A 16191-nucleotide genomic window follows, 5' to 3' on the forward strand; every position below is an offset into this window, starting at 1 on the left:
CCGCTTAGAAAATCCACATTGTTTAATTTTGTGTATTATACTTTGTAGTGGAACACTTCACGTAACCATATTTAAATAGGGAAAACGTGGAAGAGCTTGGTAGCTTCTATCTTGACCTGTTTTGGAGCTATAGTGGAGAGGGGGAGAGGCTAAATGCTAACGCCGTCTGCGCTGTGTTTACGTGACTGAAGGCACGGGGGAAGACCAGACAGGTCCTAAAGAACTCGTCAAAGCTAAGGTAAGAACATATCTCAGTATGTAAAAACGGTGGCCTATTCCTTTAAGCTCAATGCTCCCTGAGCCTTCCCTTGCTGTTCTGGTCCTCAGCGAGGGTCACCAACCTACAGATATTATTTTAAATAATGTTACATCCAATCAGAATGTACAAAGCATCAATGTTGTTGCATTATGTATAGAAAATATCATTAGCATAAATAAGAATTTACATTTTATCAACTAATGATTGATCGACTGTAACTTTAAGCTCTTTTAACATTATGTGGTCATAATATAGCCCATGCATTTGGTGGTAACAGGGTAACTATGGTAACGCTGAGAGGAGGGGCTGACTCGCTCTCTGATTTGGTCCATGTTGTGAAGAACTCAAACAAACAGAGCAATGAATGCGTGGTACCTGTCTCTTCCCTTCTGTTCAGTGCGCTCGCTCTGTGCGTGTGAGCGGTAGCCTAGTTGTGTGGTCGGAGTGAGCGCGTTGAGCTGCCTCTGCAAGCAGCAGCTGACCGCGGGGCAGGCGGGCCAGTGCACAGGCACAGCCCGGTCAAAGCAAAAGGTGGACATTGTGTCGGTCAGCGACAGTAACGAGTCAAAATGAACATGCGGTTTGTGCGTGACCAGATCCTGATACCGCTGTGGAGTTCACAGACTTCCATCCGCCCGATGCAGTTTCATTAATGTTGCTGCAACTGGCTTTCCCTCTGTCAGCGCATGTTGTAAACAGCAAGACATGCGCCAGTCGTGGCGACAGTCACTGCGCACGAAAGACAGGCACAGAGGCGCGCGTCATAGCTCTAGTTCTGACTTGGGTCATTACAGCCGCCCGCAGCCGCGGAGATCATCAGGTGCGTCATTTTCACGGAGGAGGAGAGATTTATCCCGGATAGGCTATACAGTATGTATTCAGGAAGGGGTTGGGGGGTCAAATGGGGGATCAAGGCATTTTTTGGGAGGGTCTTGAGACCCCCAAGACCCCCCCTGGCGCCGCAGATGTCTACAATATGTGTCTATAATCCCATTGTCAACAAAAAAGACCAACGTGTGCTGTAAATCTAATAATAAAAAAGCATTTTTACCAATTGCGAACAAGCAGACCATTGTTGTTAGTGTTACTGTGACTGTAAAGGTAATGTTACGCTTTATATACGACCAATCTTTGTTTTTAAAAAAGACATACTATTGGATACAGCTTACAAAGAATAGAGATTGTAGCTACTCACGATGTTCATGAGAGTTAGGAGATAGTTCTGCACATGCTCCTTGCCATGAAAGCGGACCACAGAGTCGTCAACCCCCAGCAGGATCTCGATGTTGTAATCGCCCTCTCCGGCGTCTCGTCTCTGGCGCCGCTGCCTTGTGTCATTCACCTGTTGGATCACAGAGTCCAGCGTCCCAGCCACATCCAGCTCTTGCTCTGCACAAAGAATCATGCAACAGAAAGCATTTTTAACCATTACATTACATATAGTACAATTTTAATTTTAATTTTAATTTTTTAGTGTAATTAATTGTCTTATACAATGCCTGTTCCACACATGGACCTGCACAATTCTGTATAAATACAAACTATATACACTATAGGCCAATAAAATATGGTCAAAACATGAGCTAGATATGTTATATTTGAAACAAGACAGAAAAAGAAAGATTTGTGAAGTTCATTCACAAAAGATGTGCAAGTCATGTTATGTTTGTTTCTGTTACATTGATATTTTCTTTTGAATAAAAAAAGGGATTTGATATGAAGTTGGCAATGCTGCGCAACAATGAAACCTTCGGAAATGGAGGTTAGGTTTTGTCTGTTAATCTGCCTGGAAGCAACGGTTGACAAGGCTAATTTCAGGGCTAAACGGTTTCATTAATAAATCAAATGTCTGGAAGGAAAACATTTCACACCTCTGTTTTAATGATATGTTTATAATGAATAATACTACTTCAGAACGTGCATTTTAAGATGGAGAAACACACAGACAGTTTCAAAGAAATATTGACAAACTACTCATCCATCTTGCAATTTGAAAAACCAAAGTGAACTGAAGAAAGGCTATTTTCTGTCAGGGAAAGTGTGCCAGTAAAACAGCGGTAGCCTCCAAACCAGATGAGTTCATGTCAGTTCATGCACCCCATTTGGGAGAAACCAGAGTTGGTAAACAAAGGTCACTCAGACCTGTGTTCAGCCTGTGTTTGAAGGACATTTTGGCAGACCGTCTGCCGCCGTGTCATGAGAAGTGCCAATAAAAGGAGGCACAACACTTGCTGGACCACATACTGGAGCTCCAGCTCAGTGTGATGGATAGAGTGAGTGAGGAGGACTGAAGTGGGCTTTCAGATCGTATCAATGGGGTCTTGAAGAACGTCAACAATGAAAAATGAAGTACATTGTTATTTACCCAAGTGGGCTCTAATGGTTGCAGCACTGGTCTTCATACATCTTCCAGTGCTTAGTGCTATTTTGCAGCATGGGTCACTATGGGTCACTATGGGCCTCGAGTACACAGGAAACATATTATGTCACTGCCCAATAATCATTTTCCCAATTTGAGTATTATTATTAGAAAAGGATAAATACATTCTCTATCGGTTGTAGGATTTTTAAAATGATCTATTTAAGATGAACATAGTTTCTTTTTAGAGAGAAACACTTTCAAGATTGCATCAAACTATACATTGATTTAAATACTAATCTGGAATCAAGTAACTATGTTTTCTATTCTTTGTTCTGTTTGCTTAGGTTCCTTAAAGTTTAAAAAACGTTTATTCATCGTTGCCATTATGTTTTTCTGGAGTTCAGTGGATTTTTTTTTACAGTAGAGAGTCGATAATGGTCCTGAAGAAAGAAACTTTTTAAAAGTAAACACAAAGCTAGTTTATCAGCTAAACCCTTTTGAGACCTACACATTTGTTTTTCTGAAACACTAAAGAGGCACCACAAGCCCCCCAAACCTGCAGCAGTGGAGGCTTCACAAGAGGAGCTTCAGGAAACAAAAAAGGAGACTTCCAGCTAAGCCACACATGCCTTCTATTGTACTGGCTTACTGGAGAATAAAACAGATTATCTGTTGAGCACTTCCCAGAAAGACTGGTGAAAGACTGTTGTGTAGCGGAGGGAGCGGAGGGAGCTGCGCAGGAGGAAGAGGATGGAGGAGGTGGATGAGCTGACCAGTGCAGGAGACCACGCTCTGGAACAGGGACAAACCCAGGGGGGAGCTGCACTGTTTCAGAGGATCAGAGGAGACTAAAGGCAACCAGCCAGGTTTCCTCCGGGTGATACGGGTCTCCTGACCTCCAAAAACAAGCTGGTCTGGTCAGGTTGACCCACAGTGGCAGCGCTGCTATGAGACTGTCCCTCTGAATTCTATCTCGTACCAGCTGATGAAAATCCCCCTAGAAAAACTCACAAACAACAAGAAAATGCAAGGCATTCCACTCTAGGCAGAAGTCAATGGATATGAAAATACTCCCCCGTAAAATCTTTGAAACATGCTCCACTATACCAGACAAATTCACGACCTATTGAGTAAACTGTCTAGGAAGTATTTTTATTTACTATTTATTATTATTAATGATAACTTCAAACTACCCCAAAAAAAAGTTATAAATAACAGTGAGCACGCTTTTATTATTATTATCATCATCATTATTTACATTTTCCAGGGCTGCTTAGGGCCGCAGACAGGGCCGGTGATTGAGTGGAGAGAGGGTTAAAGTAAACAGTGAGGACTGGTTGCCACCTCAGCTGTGGGTCCGCGCTGTTACAGTGTTGGGATTGTGGAGCACATTCCAGCTCTCCGCCGCTCCCATCGTGACACAGGCATTCTTGTGAAGCGTGCCCCCACTACACCCCCTCCCCACTCTAGGTAAACAGCCCTTCTAAGGTTCCTACTTCAAACGTGCTGGACTTCCCCTCAGCAGCGCGTCTTAAGAACGCCAGTGTGCCTCAGTCAAACGTCAACCCCAGAAACCCTGTCCCGTGGGAGAAGCAGCAGCAGCCCAGCAGCTCAGCCAGAGTCTCTGCCCACACGTGGCACTATGGGGCAACTAAAGGCCTGCCAGTGTCTCCAAGCCCGCCACATGCTAAAAATGGCAAAGAGGTAGGCGACAGGTAATATGCCATGAGGGAGGAGTGGAAATGTACAGTATATTAGTGACACAAGTTGATCTTATATTTATATATCTTATATCTTCATCATCAGCAATATTATACAACTATTCGTGGAAGCACAATAACATAGTGTAATTAAACTTTTCTATAATACCATTTTGAAACTGACTGCATGTTACTGCTCTTCCTGACTTTGCTTTAGTGATATTGTGTGCAAACTTCATGTGCCTTTCTGACACAACCTGCTGCTCTCATCTTCTCAACCCCCAGGACACTACACCGGCTCAAAAGCAGTTTTAGTTGTTTTTTGTACAATTCAGCCTTAGAGCAAACTGAGATTGAGGTCGTCAGCAACAGAGATTGCTATCTGTCAAAGTCATTTCAACTATAGCACTGCCGTTAGCGAGTACTGCATAAGCAACAGTGTGATCACTATTGGAAGCCAAGAATATGAATAAAAATGGCAGCGAACAAAAACATTAACCTGGCCGGTCAGAATACACGCTTTTCATAATCAGGGGTGATTTCTTTGAATTCCCGATGGCTGTGATTGACAAGCGTATTAACCAATCAGAAAAGCCAGATATGGTGCAGGCGGCATGTGGTGTATTTTGTTGAAGAAAAAAAAAAGGTTAATTAAAAAAGGATGTTAATAGTTTTAGAAATTGGCATTGGAGAGCAGAGACAAACGTGCATGATCTATGTCGTCTTTGGAACAACAAACGAGATTGTGTTATGAAGCAACAAGCCCTTACGAAATCATATTAATTTGTGTAATGAAGCTTCTGCGCAAATTCAACCTGGAAGACCTGCCAGTTGCATTCATTCATCACCTCATCACCGGCAGCTCTCTCCAATCCTCCAATCATGCAATCACAGACCCTGCACAAGCCGCACCTTCACGACAGCCAATCACCGCGGCTGCTCATCCCTACTCCAGCCGCTCATCACTCAGGATTCCCTTTTAAAGCTCCCTGGTCAATCACTCAGCCGTTTCCCAGCTACGACCTTCCTCCACCCCTTTCTTCACCTAATTGAATGTTGAACCAATTTACAGTTTATCAAATCAATAAAACATAGAGCTTTAAATTAATATTAATACTGGCACTTTTGTTGACAAACTTTTAGAATAGATTAGATTAGATTAGATTAGATTAGATTAGATTAGATTAGATTAGATTAGATTAGATTAGATTAGATTAGATTAGATTAGATTAGATTAGATTAGATTAGATTAGATTAGACATGGCAGGAAGGAACAAATGTTTGACAATGTGTCAATTACAAAATAGAACAGTAAAACACAAACAAAGCAAAAAAAAAAAGATCTATCAAACAATCTTAAAGCCCGAGTGATAAAAGACATTTAATACTTTTTGACCTCTAATTACATTCACTTTTATTTTTTTATTTTCTGACTTGAAACAAGTTGTGAGCGATGCTGACACAAACATTACGACTAAACATTTAATTACCACCAGAACGGGGGCGAGGACACTTCCTGCTCCAAATCAGAGGCATCAGGGTCTGATCTTTTCAACAGCATGTGAATTCTCAAGGTTGTCCAAACCTTATAATTTCGAGGTAGCAGAGAGTCACAATGCACGAATCCTCCAAATAGGCGCATTTCACAGAGGTTTGTCTCTCACTATGTGAAACCTTAATGTCAGGTCTGTTGTACACCATATTGTTTGTTGTTGAGGTTTCATGTTGTGAAAACCAATGACAATTTTCAAATTTGACTAAACAAACAAGAAGCCGAGAGTGGACACCCGCGCTCTAGCACAATAATCCCATTACTGACGTGCCAAGAGTTATTAACCATAAAATGTCACCATCGTTACTCCCACTGGGCCTTTATGAACCATTGTTAATAATTTCTAGACCTCCTAGTGCATTCAAAGACACCCTAATGTGTATTCTAGTGACACGCTCTAATTACCTTTGAAACTAATGCTCATTTTGGCTGAGTGTATCAGCTCGTTTCTATCGGAAGCTCCAATGACAACAACTCTGGTGCTGAGGCGAAATGCCCAGTCGCATGGAGGCTGCGGCATTTATTTTAGACATGGGATGTTGGAGAGAGATTGAGTGGTGGCAAAAAGAAACACGATACCTTCATCAGGCAATCAAATCCGAGTCACACACTTGCATTTCCCGATAAGAAGCAAATATAAAGATAGGATAAATTGTTAAGGTTATATTCAATGCAGTATTTCTTTTGTAAAAGTAAACGATGTTTCTTGCGGTTACTCCAAATGTCACTCTTGCCGTCATCTCTATATTTATTAGTTATTTCCCCTATTGCTCATGCTAATGCTGCTCTATCAAATTGAAAAAGTAATAAGGAGGAGGAAGTGACAAGTGAAACATTGCAGACATAATGTTCACCATTCTTCTTCAACATCTGTCAGCATCAATCAGTCAAAGGCAGAATGTGACCACATGCAGATAATGTATGCATCACAAACACAGCAGAAGCCCGGATAGATCGATCTGCGGGTTCACATCCCCTGAGAGAATCTAGCCTTCTACAGCATGAGGTTGACACATCAAAGAAAGCTGTGGACACAGAAGTTAGCAGCAATTACACACAATTTGAATCATTACGTTGCCATTGAGGTCAAAGCTTTGCCATTATAAAACACACATAGAATAGAAAAATAGTTTGCTCTATAGGGTGTGCAGACGGAAATAGTTCTTCGGGTTCTAAAGTGCATATCCTCAACGCATTCTCTTTGCTATTGAAAGACCTGCATCTGGTCTCATGATATAGCATTGCAAAAGTCACATATGGCTGCCAGCACGAGGGACTTTTGATTAACGGCAAAGCACAATGTAACTGCAGTTGGCATGGTCACTGTCATACGTTGTGCTGACTGCTTTCACATGCACTCACTCAATCAAATACAAGTACATGCAGTACATGCTCACAATAACCGACGAAGCACGCTATTTTCCAGCTGCTAAATAACATCAGACCTGTATGCTAATCACAGCTTTAGCATCTTAGGCATAAAATAAGCTACTTTCATGCTTCATGATGTGGCTGAACTTGTGCATTATGACCTGTAGTTGTAGAAGCATAATCCTTAATCCATAATCCTTCCCCATCTGACAGTTACGAGAATTTGCGACATTTTAACTCTTTGCGTGCTGATGACTTGATTTTTTGTCAAAGCCGGGACCTTTTAATGTCATATGATGGGGTGGTCTTGTGCAAAGTGTATGTTTATTTATTTGAGTATGCAGAGAGAAATGTATGCTGATTTCCAGGCAGCAAACCCGACACCTGCCTTCTTTGAGCTTCTTTGAGTTTCTTTGAGCTAGCCAGCCACAGTGATTCGACGGAGCAACAGGCAGCTAAATCTTGGACAAGACTGCAAACTTTATCAACCTTGTATATGATAAAAGTATATGACACTTTGTTTATTTTTTTTAGTAATATAAGAGGGTTGACTGTGCAGCAGACATGTGACAGAATTGAGGACGTGACCGAGAAGGATTTCTGCCAGTTTTTAAGATATTACCTTATACAAGATTTCTCCAGTAGCTCTAAATGGTGAATCATGGTTAATTTTTTTATATTTCATTTTGCTTATCATATAAAAACAGGTAAGAGATATAAAAACCATCTCGCGGGATGATTCACAAAGAAAATTATGACTCATGAACTCATTCTATACTTTCCCCCCATATTTTCAGTTTCCAGTGCTTACGCTGTAAGCTGGAGGCAGAACCTGATGTATGTTTGTGAGCCGTGAGTGAGTTTTCTCCCCAAACAACGACGAGCCTTGTTACACTAGGTCAACTACGACATGCAGCGCTAACAGCACAAACTTAGAGCTCATTCATGATCGAGTGAGAACTGCATTTCAGGGGAAGAAACGCGCACTGTATTTCCTTTCAGGTAGTTCAATATATCTGAGTGACCAGCATCCGTTTGAGCTTTTTCTCTCGCTCTCACTCCAACAGCAAACAAGCCAATGTCAATCGTCCAAAAGGTCAAGTGACAAATGGTTTCTAAATCAGATAAACTCAGCCAAAAGTGAAATCAAATATTACAGTAAATAGATATTAAGCTTTCAGTTATCCAGGGGTTTTCAACTGCAACTCTATTTTGAATAGGTTTGCAAAGTTGCCGACTGGGTTGTTTGAGTCAAGGAAGTTTTGCCTCATGCATGAGCAGGTCAGCCCACAACTTTGAACACCGCTCAATGTTGTGGTGGTGATTCGTAAACATTTGTGGATTGTTATTGTGTGAACTTCTGTGCCCCAAGAGTGCTCGCAAACAGCATGTGAAAAACCCATTATTTATGGATCGTTGATGTGATCAGATGGCAACTTTTAATTCAACTCTATTTTGAATTTATTATTATTATTATTATTATTATTATGATTATTAATTTGTTCGTGTTGGAAACATCACCTTTTTTGTTCATCACACTAGCAAAGACAACATGGTTGTTTCCTCATCTTTCTTTTAAAGGAACAGGCCACCGTTTATCCATACTGAGATATGTCCTTACCTGAGCTGAGACGAGTTGATGCGTATGTGTCTGGTCTTTGTGTGTGACTGAGGGCACCAAAGATGTTGATAGCATTTAGCCTCTCCTCCACACCTCTATGGACCGAAACATTTCCCCTATTTAAAAACGGTTACGTGAGTAGTTACAGGATCCAAGTATAGTCACACAAAATTAAACATTTTATAAGTGGATAAAAAGGGGAACTATATCGTAAGGCGTAATAACACCTTAGGAGCACTTCAACTTTACTTCTAGTATTCTTAGTTCTATCCCTTTTTATCTGCTCAGAAAATCGACATGTTTAATTTTGTGTAACTATACTTGGATCCTGTAACTAATCATGCAACCGTATTTAAAGGAACAGGCCACCGTTTTTACATACTGTGATATGTTCTTACCCGAGCTTAGATGAGTTGATACGTAACTATCTTTGTGCGTGCCTTCAGTCACGCAAAACGTTTGGCCCCACAGAGCAGAGGAGGAGAAGCTAAGAACATATCTCACTTCTATAGGTCACTTTTTAATATTGTCTGTTAGTCTGTAGACAATGCTTGGTAGATTTCTATTTACTACTTTTGATTATCTCAAAAAGCCCCAAAAAATGACATAATGACATGAATTATTACTATGACAGGTGCAGAACAGTTTGTAATTGGCCAAGCAACAAAAATGAGAGGCGTTTGCCAATAGACATTTTGCTACAGGCAGACAGCACGGAAATTTAGGAACGGGATGATCCGCATTAGGGACCAAAGATGATTTACAGAGGAGCACATGAGAGAGCTTTCTTGTTGTCAAAATACTACCCGATCTTTTTATATTTTCCAGACATTTTGGCTGAAAAAGGACTCTCTGATTGCCACCAGGTTCACTTCATTCTCTGACAATCTAGTGGAATGTGGAAAATATCTCGTAAATGTGCAGCTACAAACAAAGGCGTGCTGGCAGTTGCTCACCACCGACGTGATGACACACACACACACACACACACACACACACACAAACACACAGCAGAGGGAGGCTGAGCTTTGAACTTCCCTGACATTGCTGAAATTACTTTTGTTTGAACAATAGAGGCTTGATGAATTGGCTATACCTTATCTGTCTTTATGAAGAAAAAAAAAAGACACATTCATGCAGTATTTTTAAAGCCAGTGGCGAGTTTCAGATAAACGTATAAAAACGGCTTGTTTTATCTTTAAAGCTAAGAATTTATTGACACGTTTGCACTGTTTCGCAAAGAAGAAGAAAAAAGGCACCGGGTTCTTCAAGAGACTATGTGTGCAACTTCATCAAGACGCAGGATGTTCATTAATCTCTTAATCTCCATTTGAACCGAGCACAATTTCTCCAGTTTGGCTTTACCCAAATCTAAAAGCTTAATAAAAAAAAAACGCTTAAAAAATGTGACAAAAAACGCGGTGACGATGTGACAAAAGTTAATATCACTTTTGTCGGCCTTAGCTTTCAAATGAGCCGTTACACTGTTGCTCTCCAGTCGAGAAGCTTTTGGTTTGGGTAAAAAAAAAAAAAAGAGCTTGGTTCAGGCGGCAGTTAAGAGGTTGAATATTGCCGAGCCCAGCAGAGAGAAGGAAAACAAACAAAAAAAGTCAAGTCCATCCTTCACATGTAATGGTCACTTACTCTCCTGACTTTTCTCACTACCATTTATCATTACAAGTTCATGGCCAAGGTTAGTGAAACTGGGGCACATGGATAAAATGCCACAGTGAGTTCCTATAGTACTTGCCAGGTTAAATCAAGATGAAGATGGCTGTATAGTTATGCAGGGTGATGACATCCCCTGTTTGGTTGCACTCTCTGCTCCAGGAAATGTGCTTTCATCACAACACTTTAATTTGTTACAGCTTTGGGGGGGCAGGTCAACACTGGAGATTGTAATTAACACAGAGAAGCGACAGACTAAAACTCCCCTCACTGTTAATTCAAGCCAACTGCACAAAAGTCAATATTTTGTGCCTGGATAATTTGGCACAGTGTAGCCACGGCACTCGACAGCACACTGCCTTACAGCCTGATGATAAATGCCAATTGCTGTAGGGGTGATGCAGTGTTTTTGTCCATGTAGAAATAAACCATCAAGCCGCAAAGTCACACAAAAGCAAGCAGTGAATTTCTATGCTGTGGGACTGTACAGTCTCTCAGCACTCCGTTACGGTGTACATTCTAGGACATCCTTATCCTCAGAATGCTTTAGTCATTCTAGTCAAAAGTCCAGGTGAAGATGACTGACAAAGGGAACGCATGTGAAGATGACAAATGTCAGTTATCCTCACTTGGACTTTGTCATAGTCATCCTCACTTGGACTTTGTTAGTCAGAGTCATCCTCACTTGGACTTTGTTAGTCAGAGTCATCCTCACTTGGACTTTGTTAGTCAGAGTCATCCTCACTTGGACTTTGTTAGTCAGAGTCTTTCTCACTTGGACTTTGTTAGTCAGAGTCATCCTCACTTGGACTTTGTTAGTCAGAGTCATCCTCACTTGGACTTTGTTAGTCAGAGTCATCCTCACTTGGACTTTATTTGTCATAGTCATCCTCACTTGGACTTTGTTTGTCAGAGTCATCCTCGCTTGGACTTTATTTGTCATAGTCATCTACGCTTGGACATTGTCAGAGTCATCCTCACTTGGACATTGTCAGAGTCATCCTCACTTGGACTTTATTTGTCAGAGTCATCCTCACTTGGACTTTGTTTGTCAGAGTCATCCTCACTTGGACTTTGTTAGTCAGAGTCATCCTCACTTGGACTTTGTTAGTCAGAGTCATCCTCACTTGGACTTTGTCATAGTCATCCTCACTGGGGATAATACAAGTGATAATGGGATGATTGGGGGGGGGGTTTCATCCCCCCCTGGTGTCTCTGGCTAGAAAACTACAATTTCAACTTCCCTGCCTCCAGGTCGGAGCCATCAATACACACTAATGGAATCATGAAGAAGAAGCTAACAGGCTAACGGGCAAAGCTAACTGTGGGCTAGCACCACTTAAACTGTGTTTACCATATCAAATAATAAAGGTATTTACCATAGATCAACTAATAAAGGCTAGATGTCTTAACCATCTTGTGAGGTCTGTGTTATCTGAAGTAAGGTACGAACACAAATCTCTTATCTCGCTGAAATCTTGATGGATTTACAAACGGTCTGGTTCGTACAAACGTTGTTAAAGTGGCTATAATTCTGAAGGCTGGAAATTGTGGAAATTGCAGATTTTATTTTTTATTCATATGTATGCAGTATCATAGCTACATATTATGATATTATAGCCAGATCAAGCAGCAAAATGTTTTTTTTTACCCATTGTGAACTGGTAAAACATATACAAAAACAATGGCAAGTCAAGGTATTCCGGGCAATTCATATGTGTTACCTAACTCTTACAGCTTCATTTGTTTCGATCTCGGGGAAAATTTTAGTTCATTATTATATTGGTGCCTCAAGTACAAATGTCCCTGATTCTGAATATAATGTGGGTGAAAGTTTTACACTAACAAATCCCCTAATTTTGGTCCTTCTTGCCGTACATGTGCCCCGAGACCTCGTGACAGTTTCCTCTATTGTGTGGTGAAAATGAAATTCACAACCTATAGGATGTGAAGGATGGTGGAGACATATAGCAACAGCTGCTTGTGTCTCATAGGCTTTGAGAGGGATATGGGGAGAGGAGCCTGTCACTCTCATTTCCTCTAGATCACACATCCATCTGTCAGTGTGATGGCCCTGCATGTGCACGGGGGTGTATTTCAAATATGTCATCATCATTCACAGCATGTGGGTAGCCGCTGCAATACAAATGAATATCGAGGTAAAGACTGTTCAAGAGTGCGTTTTTACCACTGTTTGGTTGTTGGAAATCACTGGAACCAGGCCAAAGGCTGGACTGCAGATGGTCTTTCTGTTTACATTAGGGATAAGCTGGGTTTAGTTAGAGATCAGTTTTGTTCATTATAATAACCCGGAAAGAGCCAGACTGATATTAAAGCGTGACAATCATTAATACTATAATATCGATCCATTGAAATTGATTGTGAAGAAGATGGATAAAATGGATGGATTGGATCAAGCACACGTCCTTTAAGCCAATGACAACTTCAAAGTCTAAAAGCAACAACAAAGCACAATTAAAGATTTTGTTTGAATGAATAAATGTTGTGTTTGTAAGTCTGCAGCAGCATTTTTTTAATTGTTCACATGAAGCAGCAATATTGTTATTGTTAAAAACCAGCCCACTCAGGCGATTTGAGCCTTTCAAGATGAATTTTCAAGATGGATGGAGCTTTAATAAAAGAAATTCGCAAAGTGTTGTTTTTTGGCAGCCCTCTTAGTTTTAGTCTCAGAAATTTGGACGAAAATGCTATTTGTTTTAGTCACATTTTAGTCATTTCTAAATGTGATAGTTTTAGACACTCAACAGGGTTTTAGCCAGGTTTTATAATTTAAAAAAAGATAATATTATAATATGTAGTATTAGTAGCCCATTTTAACTTAATTTAGCTTGATAAGTAATTGAAACTAAGTTTTGGGAATTGGTAAGAAGGGTGTCAAGGCTGTGACAGATTACACCACAATAGGCAGAAATGTTATATGGCTTTTCCCAAAACCAGCCCCTCTCCTCATCCTTCGCGATTATGTATTAATAACAGTGCCTGCACATTTGTTCATCATCATGCTTTCTGTGTTCATACGGCTACTGTATTTAAATGGGGGGAAAACTGAGAAAAGAAAAAGTCCCAGTTTAATTGCTGTCAGTCACGTTCACACCATGGACCTATAGACTAAAACAAACACATTTAGAAATGACTGAAATGTGACTAAAACCAAAAAGACCAAAAGACTAAAACAACACTGATTCCACTGAATGGATTTAGCTGAACATTTCTTCACTTAGATGCCCAATATAAATTCCATTTTACCAGAATTTGGCCTACCTTGCCTGATGACTGTACAATCTAAAACATCTGCGCTCTTCAGTGTGTCACCCTCACTTCACAATCTGATTGATCTTAATATCTTGGCCCTCTGAAGGGGTGAATTGATTCTCGAAATGCCAGGCACCTATAAGTGAAGAAAAGTCCAGTTCAATCGATTTAGTGGACTTTGCATGTATTTCCTGGATGACTGAATAAAGATCTTTATTAAATTCACAGATTATAAAGGTTTCTGTATTATTTATTTTTTCTCCCTATTGTTAGCCTTGGAGAGACCTTTGGCAGTCAATCACACACATAAGTGACCATTTATATATTTATTTGGCTTATTGTGGAAGGCAGTCTGTCACTTCAAAGTCCGAGGCAACTGTGAAAATGAAGTGTGTTTGTGTTTTTCAAAAAGGTCAAGGGAAAGATGTTTCAGTATTTCGTCCATTTGCTGTAATAAAGGGGAAAACATTTCTGTAATCTTATGCAGCATCACAAAGGATCTTGTGTAATAAAAAAAGAAGCTCAACTCTTTAAAATGTATTACTGCTGCAACATTTCGGTCAAACTAACCTTTTCAGCCTTATTTATGGGATAAGTTATTGGCCTTCTATGCACCTGTCACTTCACGAATCACAAAGGGCGCAAGGAAGAAACTGTTGGTTTAGATGAAAATGTCAATGGCCCTACCGACCAGGTAAACATTACAATTTATGAACAGTTACTCGTTTTACAATTCCAGGCACGTTTTCTATTTGTTTGAGTCAGCCTTGTTTGGGCTTCAGAATCTTTTTTTTCTTCCCTCTGAGACCTCGCTCCCTTTTGTTTGCGTTAGCCTTTGAACCCAAGGACTGTGAGCGCACACCTGGCACAGATTTTACTTTGCAGCAAAGCTAATACACAAGTGTACAAACCTTTTCTTATTTGTTTGAAAAACTTTAATTAGCTATATGCAGAGACTATAAAACTGACTCACTAAGACTGGCATTGACTGTTAACCTTTGAGCGTTGCAGAGCTGAGCATTGAGAGACTTCATTTCACTTTAATGAAGACAAAATAATAATTCCACTACGCCGCTATATATACAATAGGTTAAGTGAGTAGTAATTTTCTTTTTAAGGTGAGCTTGAGAGTTCTGCTTGACAAAAAAATATTTTCCTCTGCCTGAAAATGCACGTGTTTGAGAAGCAGTGAAAAGAAAAGGGTTTAGGCTCAGGACATGGGGTCAAATGGGCTGCAAAGAATAGGTCCAATGATGTTCAGTTTGAGAGCACACTATATGCCTCCAGCTAAATAACTTGGGTCCTCATTTATTCTCTGCACGCCTCCATTTCATCATAAAAGGACAAAGCAAAGTGACGGATGAATGAGATTTCCCGAAACATTAGGTGGGAATGAGCGGGTTTTACCGAGTGCGGGGGACACAGAGGAAGCGGCAGACGCTAGCAGCTCCGACACAGAGGTCAGTGGTCCGGATAGTGTGTGTGAGGAGAGGTCAGTGGTCCGGGTGGTGTGTGTGAGGAGAGGTCAGTGGTCCGGATAGTGTGTGTGAGGAGAGGTCAGTGGTCCGGGTGGTGTGTGTGAGGAGAGGTCAGTGGTCCGGATAGTGTGTGTGAGGAGAGGTCAGTGGTCCGGGTGGTGTGTGTGAGGAGAGGTCAGTGGTCCGGGTGGTGTGTGTGAGGAGAGGTCAGTGGTCCAGGTGGTGTGTGTGAGGAGAGGTCAGTGGTCCGGGTGGTGTGTGTGAGGAGAGGTCAGTGGTCCGGGTGGTGTGTGTGAGGAGAGGTCAATGGTCCGGGTGGTGTGTGTGAGGAGAGGTCAGTGGTCCAGGTGGTGTGTGTGAGGAGAGGTCAGTGGTCCAGGTGGTGTGTGTGAGGAGAGGTCAATGGTCCAGGTGGTGTGTGTGAGGAGAGGTCAGTGGTCCAGGTGGTGTGTGTGAGGAGAGGTCAGTGGTCCAGGTGGTGTGTGTGAGGAGAGGTCAGTGGTCCAGGTGGTGTGTGCGAGGAGAGGTCAATGGCCCGGTAGGTGTGTGTGAGGAGAGGTCAGTGGTCCGGGTGGTGTGTGTGAGGAGAGGTCAGTGGTCCAGGTGGTGTGTGTGAGGAGAGGTCAATGGTCCGGGTGGTGTGTGTGAGGAGAGGTCAGTGGTCCGGGTGGTGTGTGTGAGGAGAGGTCAGTGGTCTGGGTGGTGTGTGTGAGGAGAGGTCAGTGGTCCAGGTGGTGTGTGTGAGGAGAGGTCAGTGGTCCGGGTGGTGTGTGTGAGGAGAGGTCAGTGGTCCAGGTGGTGTGTGTGAGGAGAGGTCAATGGTCCGGGTGGTGTGTGCGAGGAGAGGTCAATGGTCCGGGTGGTGTGTGTGAGGAGAGGTCAGTGGTCCGGGTGGTGTGTGTGAGGA

At 41.7% G+C, this 16191-nt stretch overlaps 1 protein-coding gene across 2 annotated transcripts in view; it reads right to left on the reverse strand.

Annotated features, from left to right (window-relative positions):
- The window catches only part of adamts3 (ADAM metallopeptidase with thrombospondin type 1 motif, 3), a 111296-nt gene that overhangs the window by 64791 nt on the left and 30314 nt on the right, over positions 1-16191 (reverse strand). For both annotated transcript variants that reach the window (XM_079577087.1, XM_079577086.1), the window contains exon 5: positions 1455-1648. In XM_079577087.1, the coding sequence (XP_079433213.1) occupies positions 1455-1648 (194 nt within the window). The remainder of the gene's footprint in view (positions 1-1454; positions 1649-16191) is intronic.

This window comes from Gobius niger (genome assembly GCF_951799975.1).
Source record: "Gobius niger genome assembly, chromosome: 1".
NCBI classification, from domain to species: Eukaryota; Metazoa; Chordata; class Actinopteri; order Gobiiformes; family Gobiidae; genus Gobius; species Gobius niger.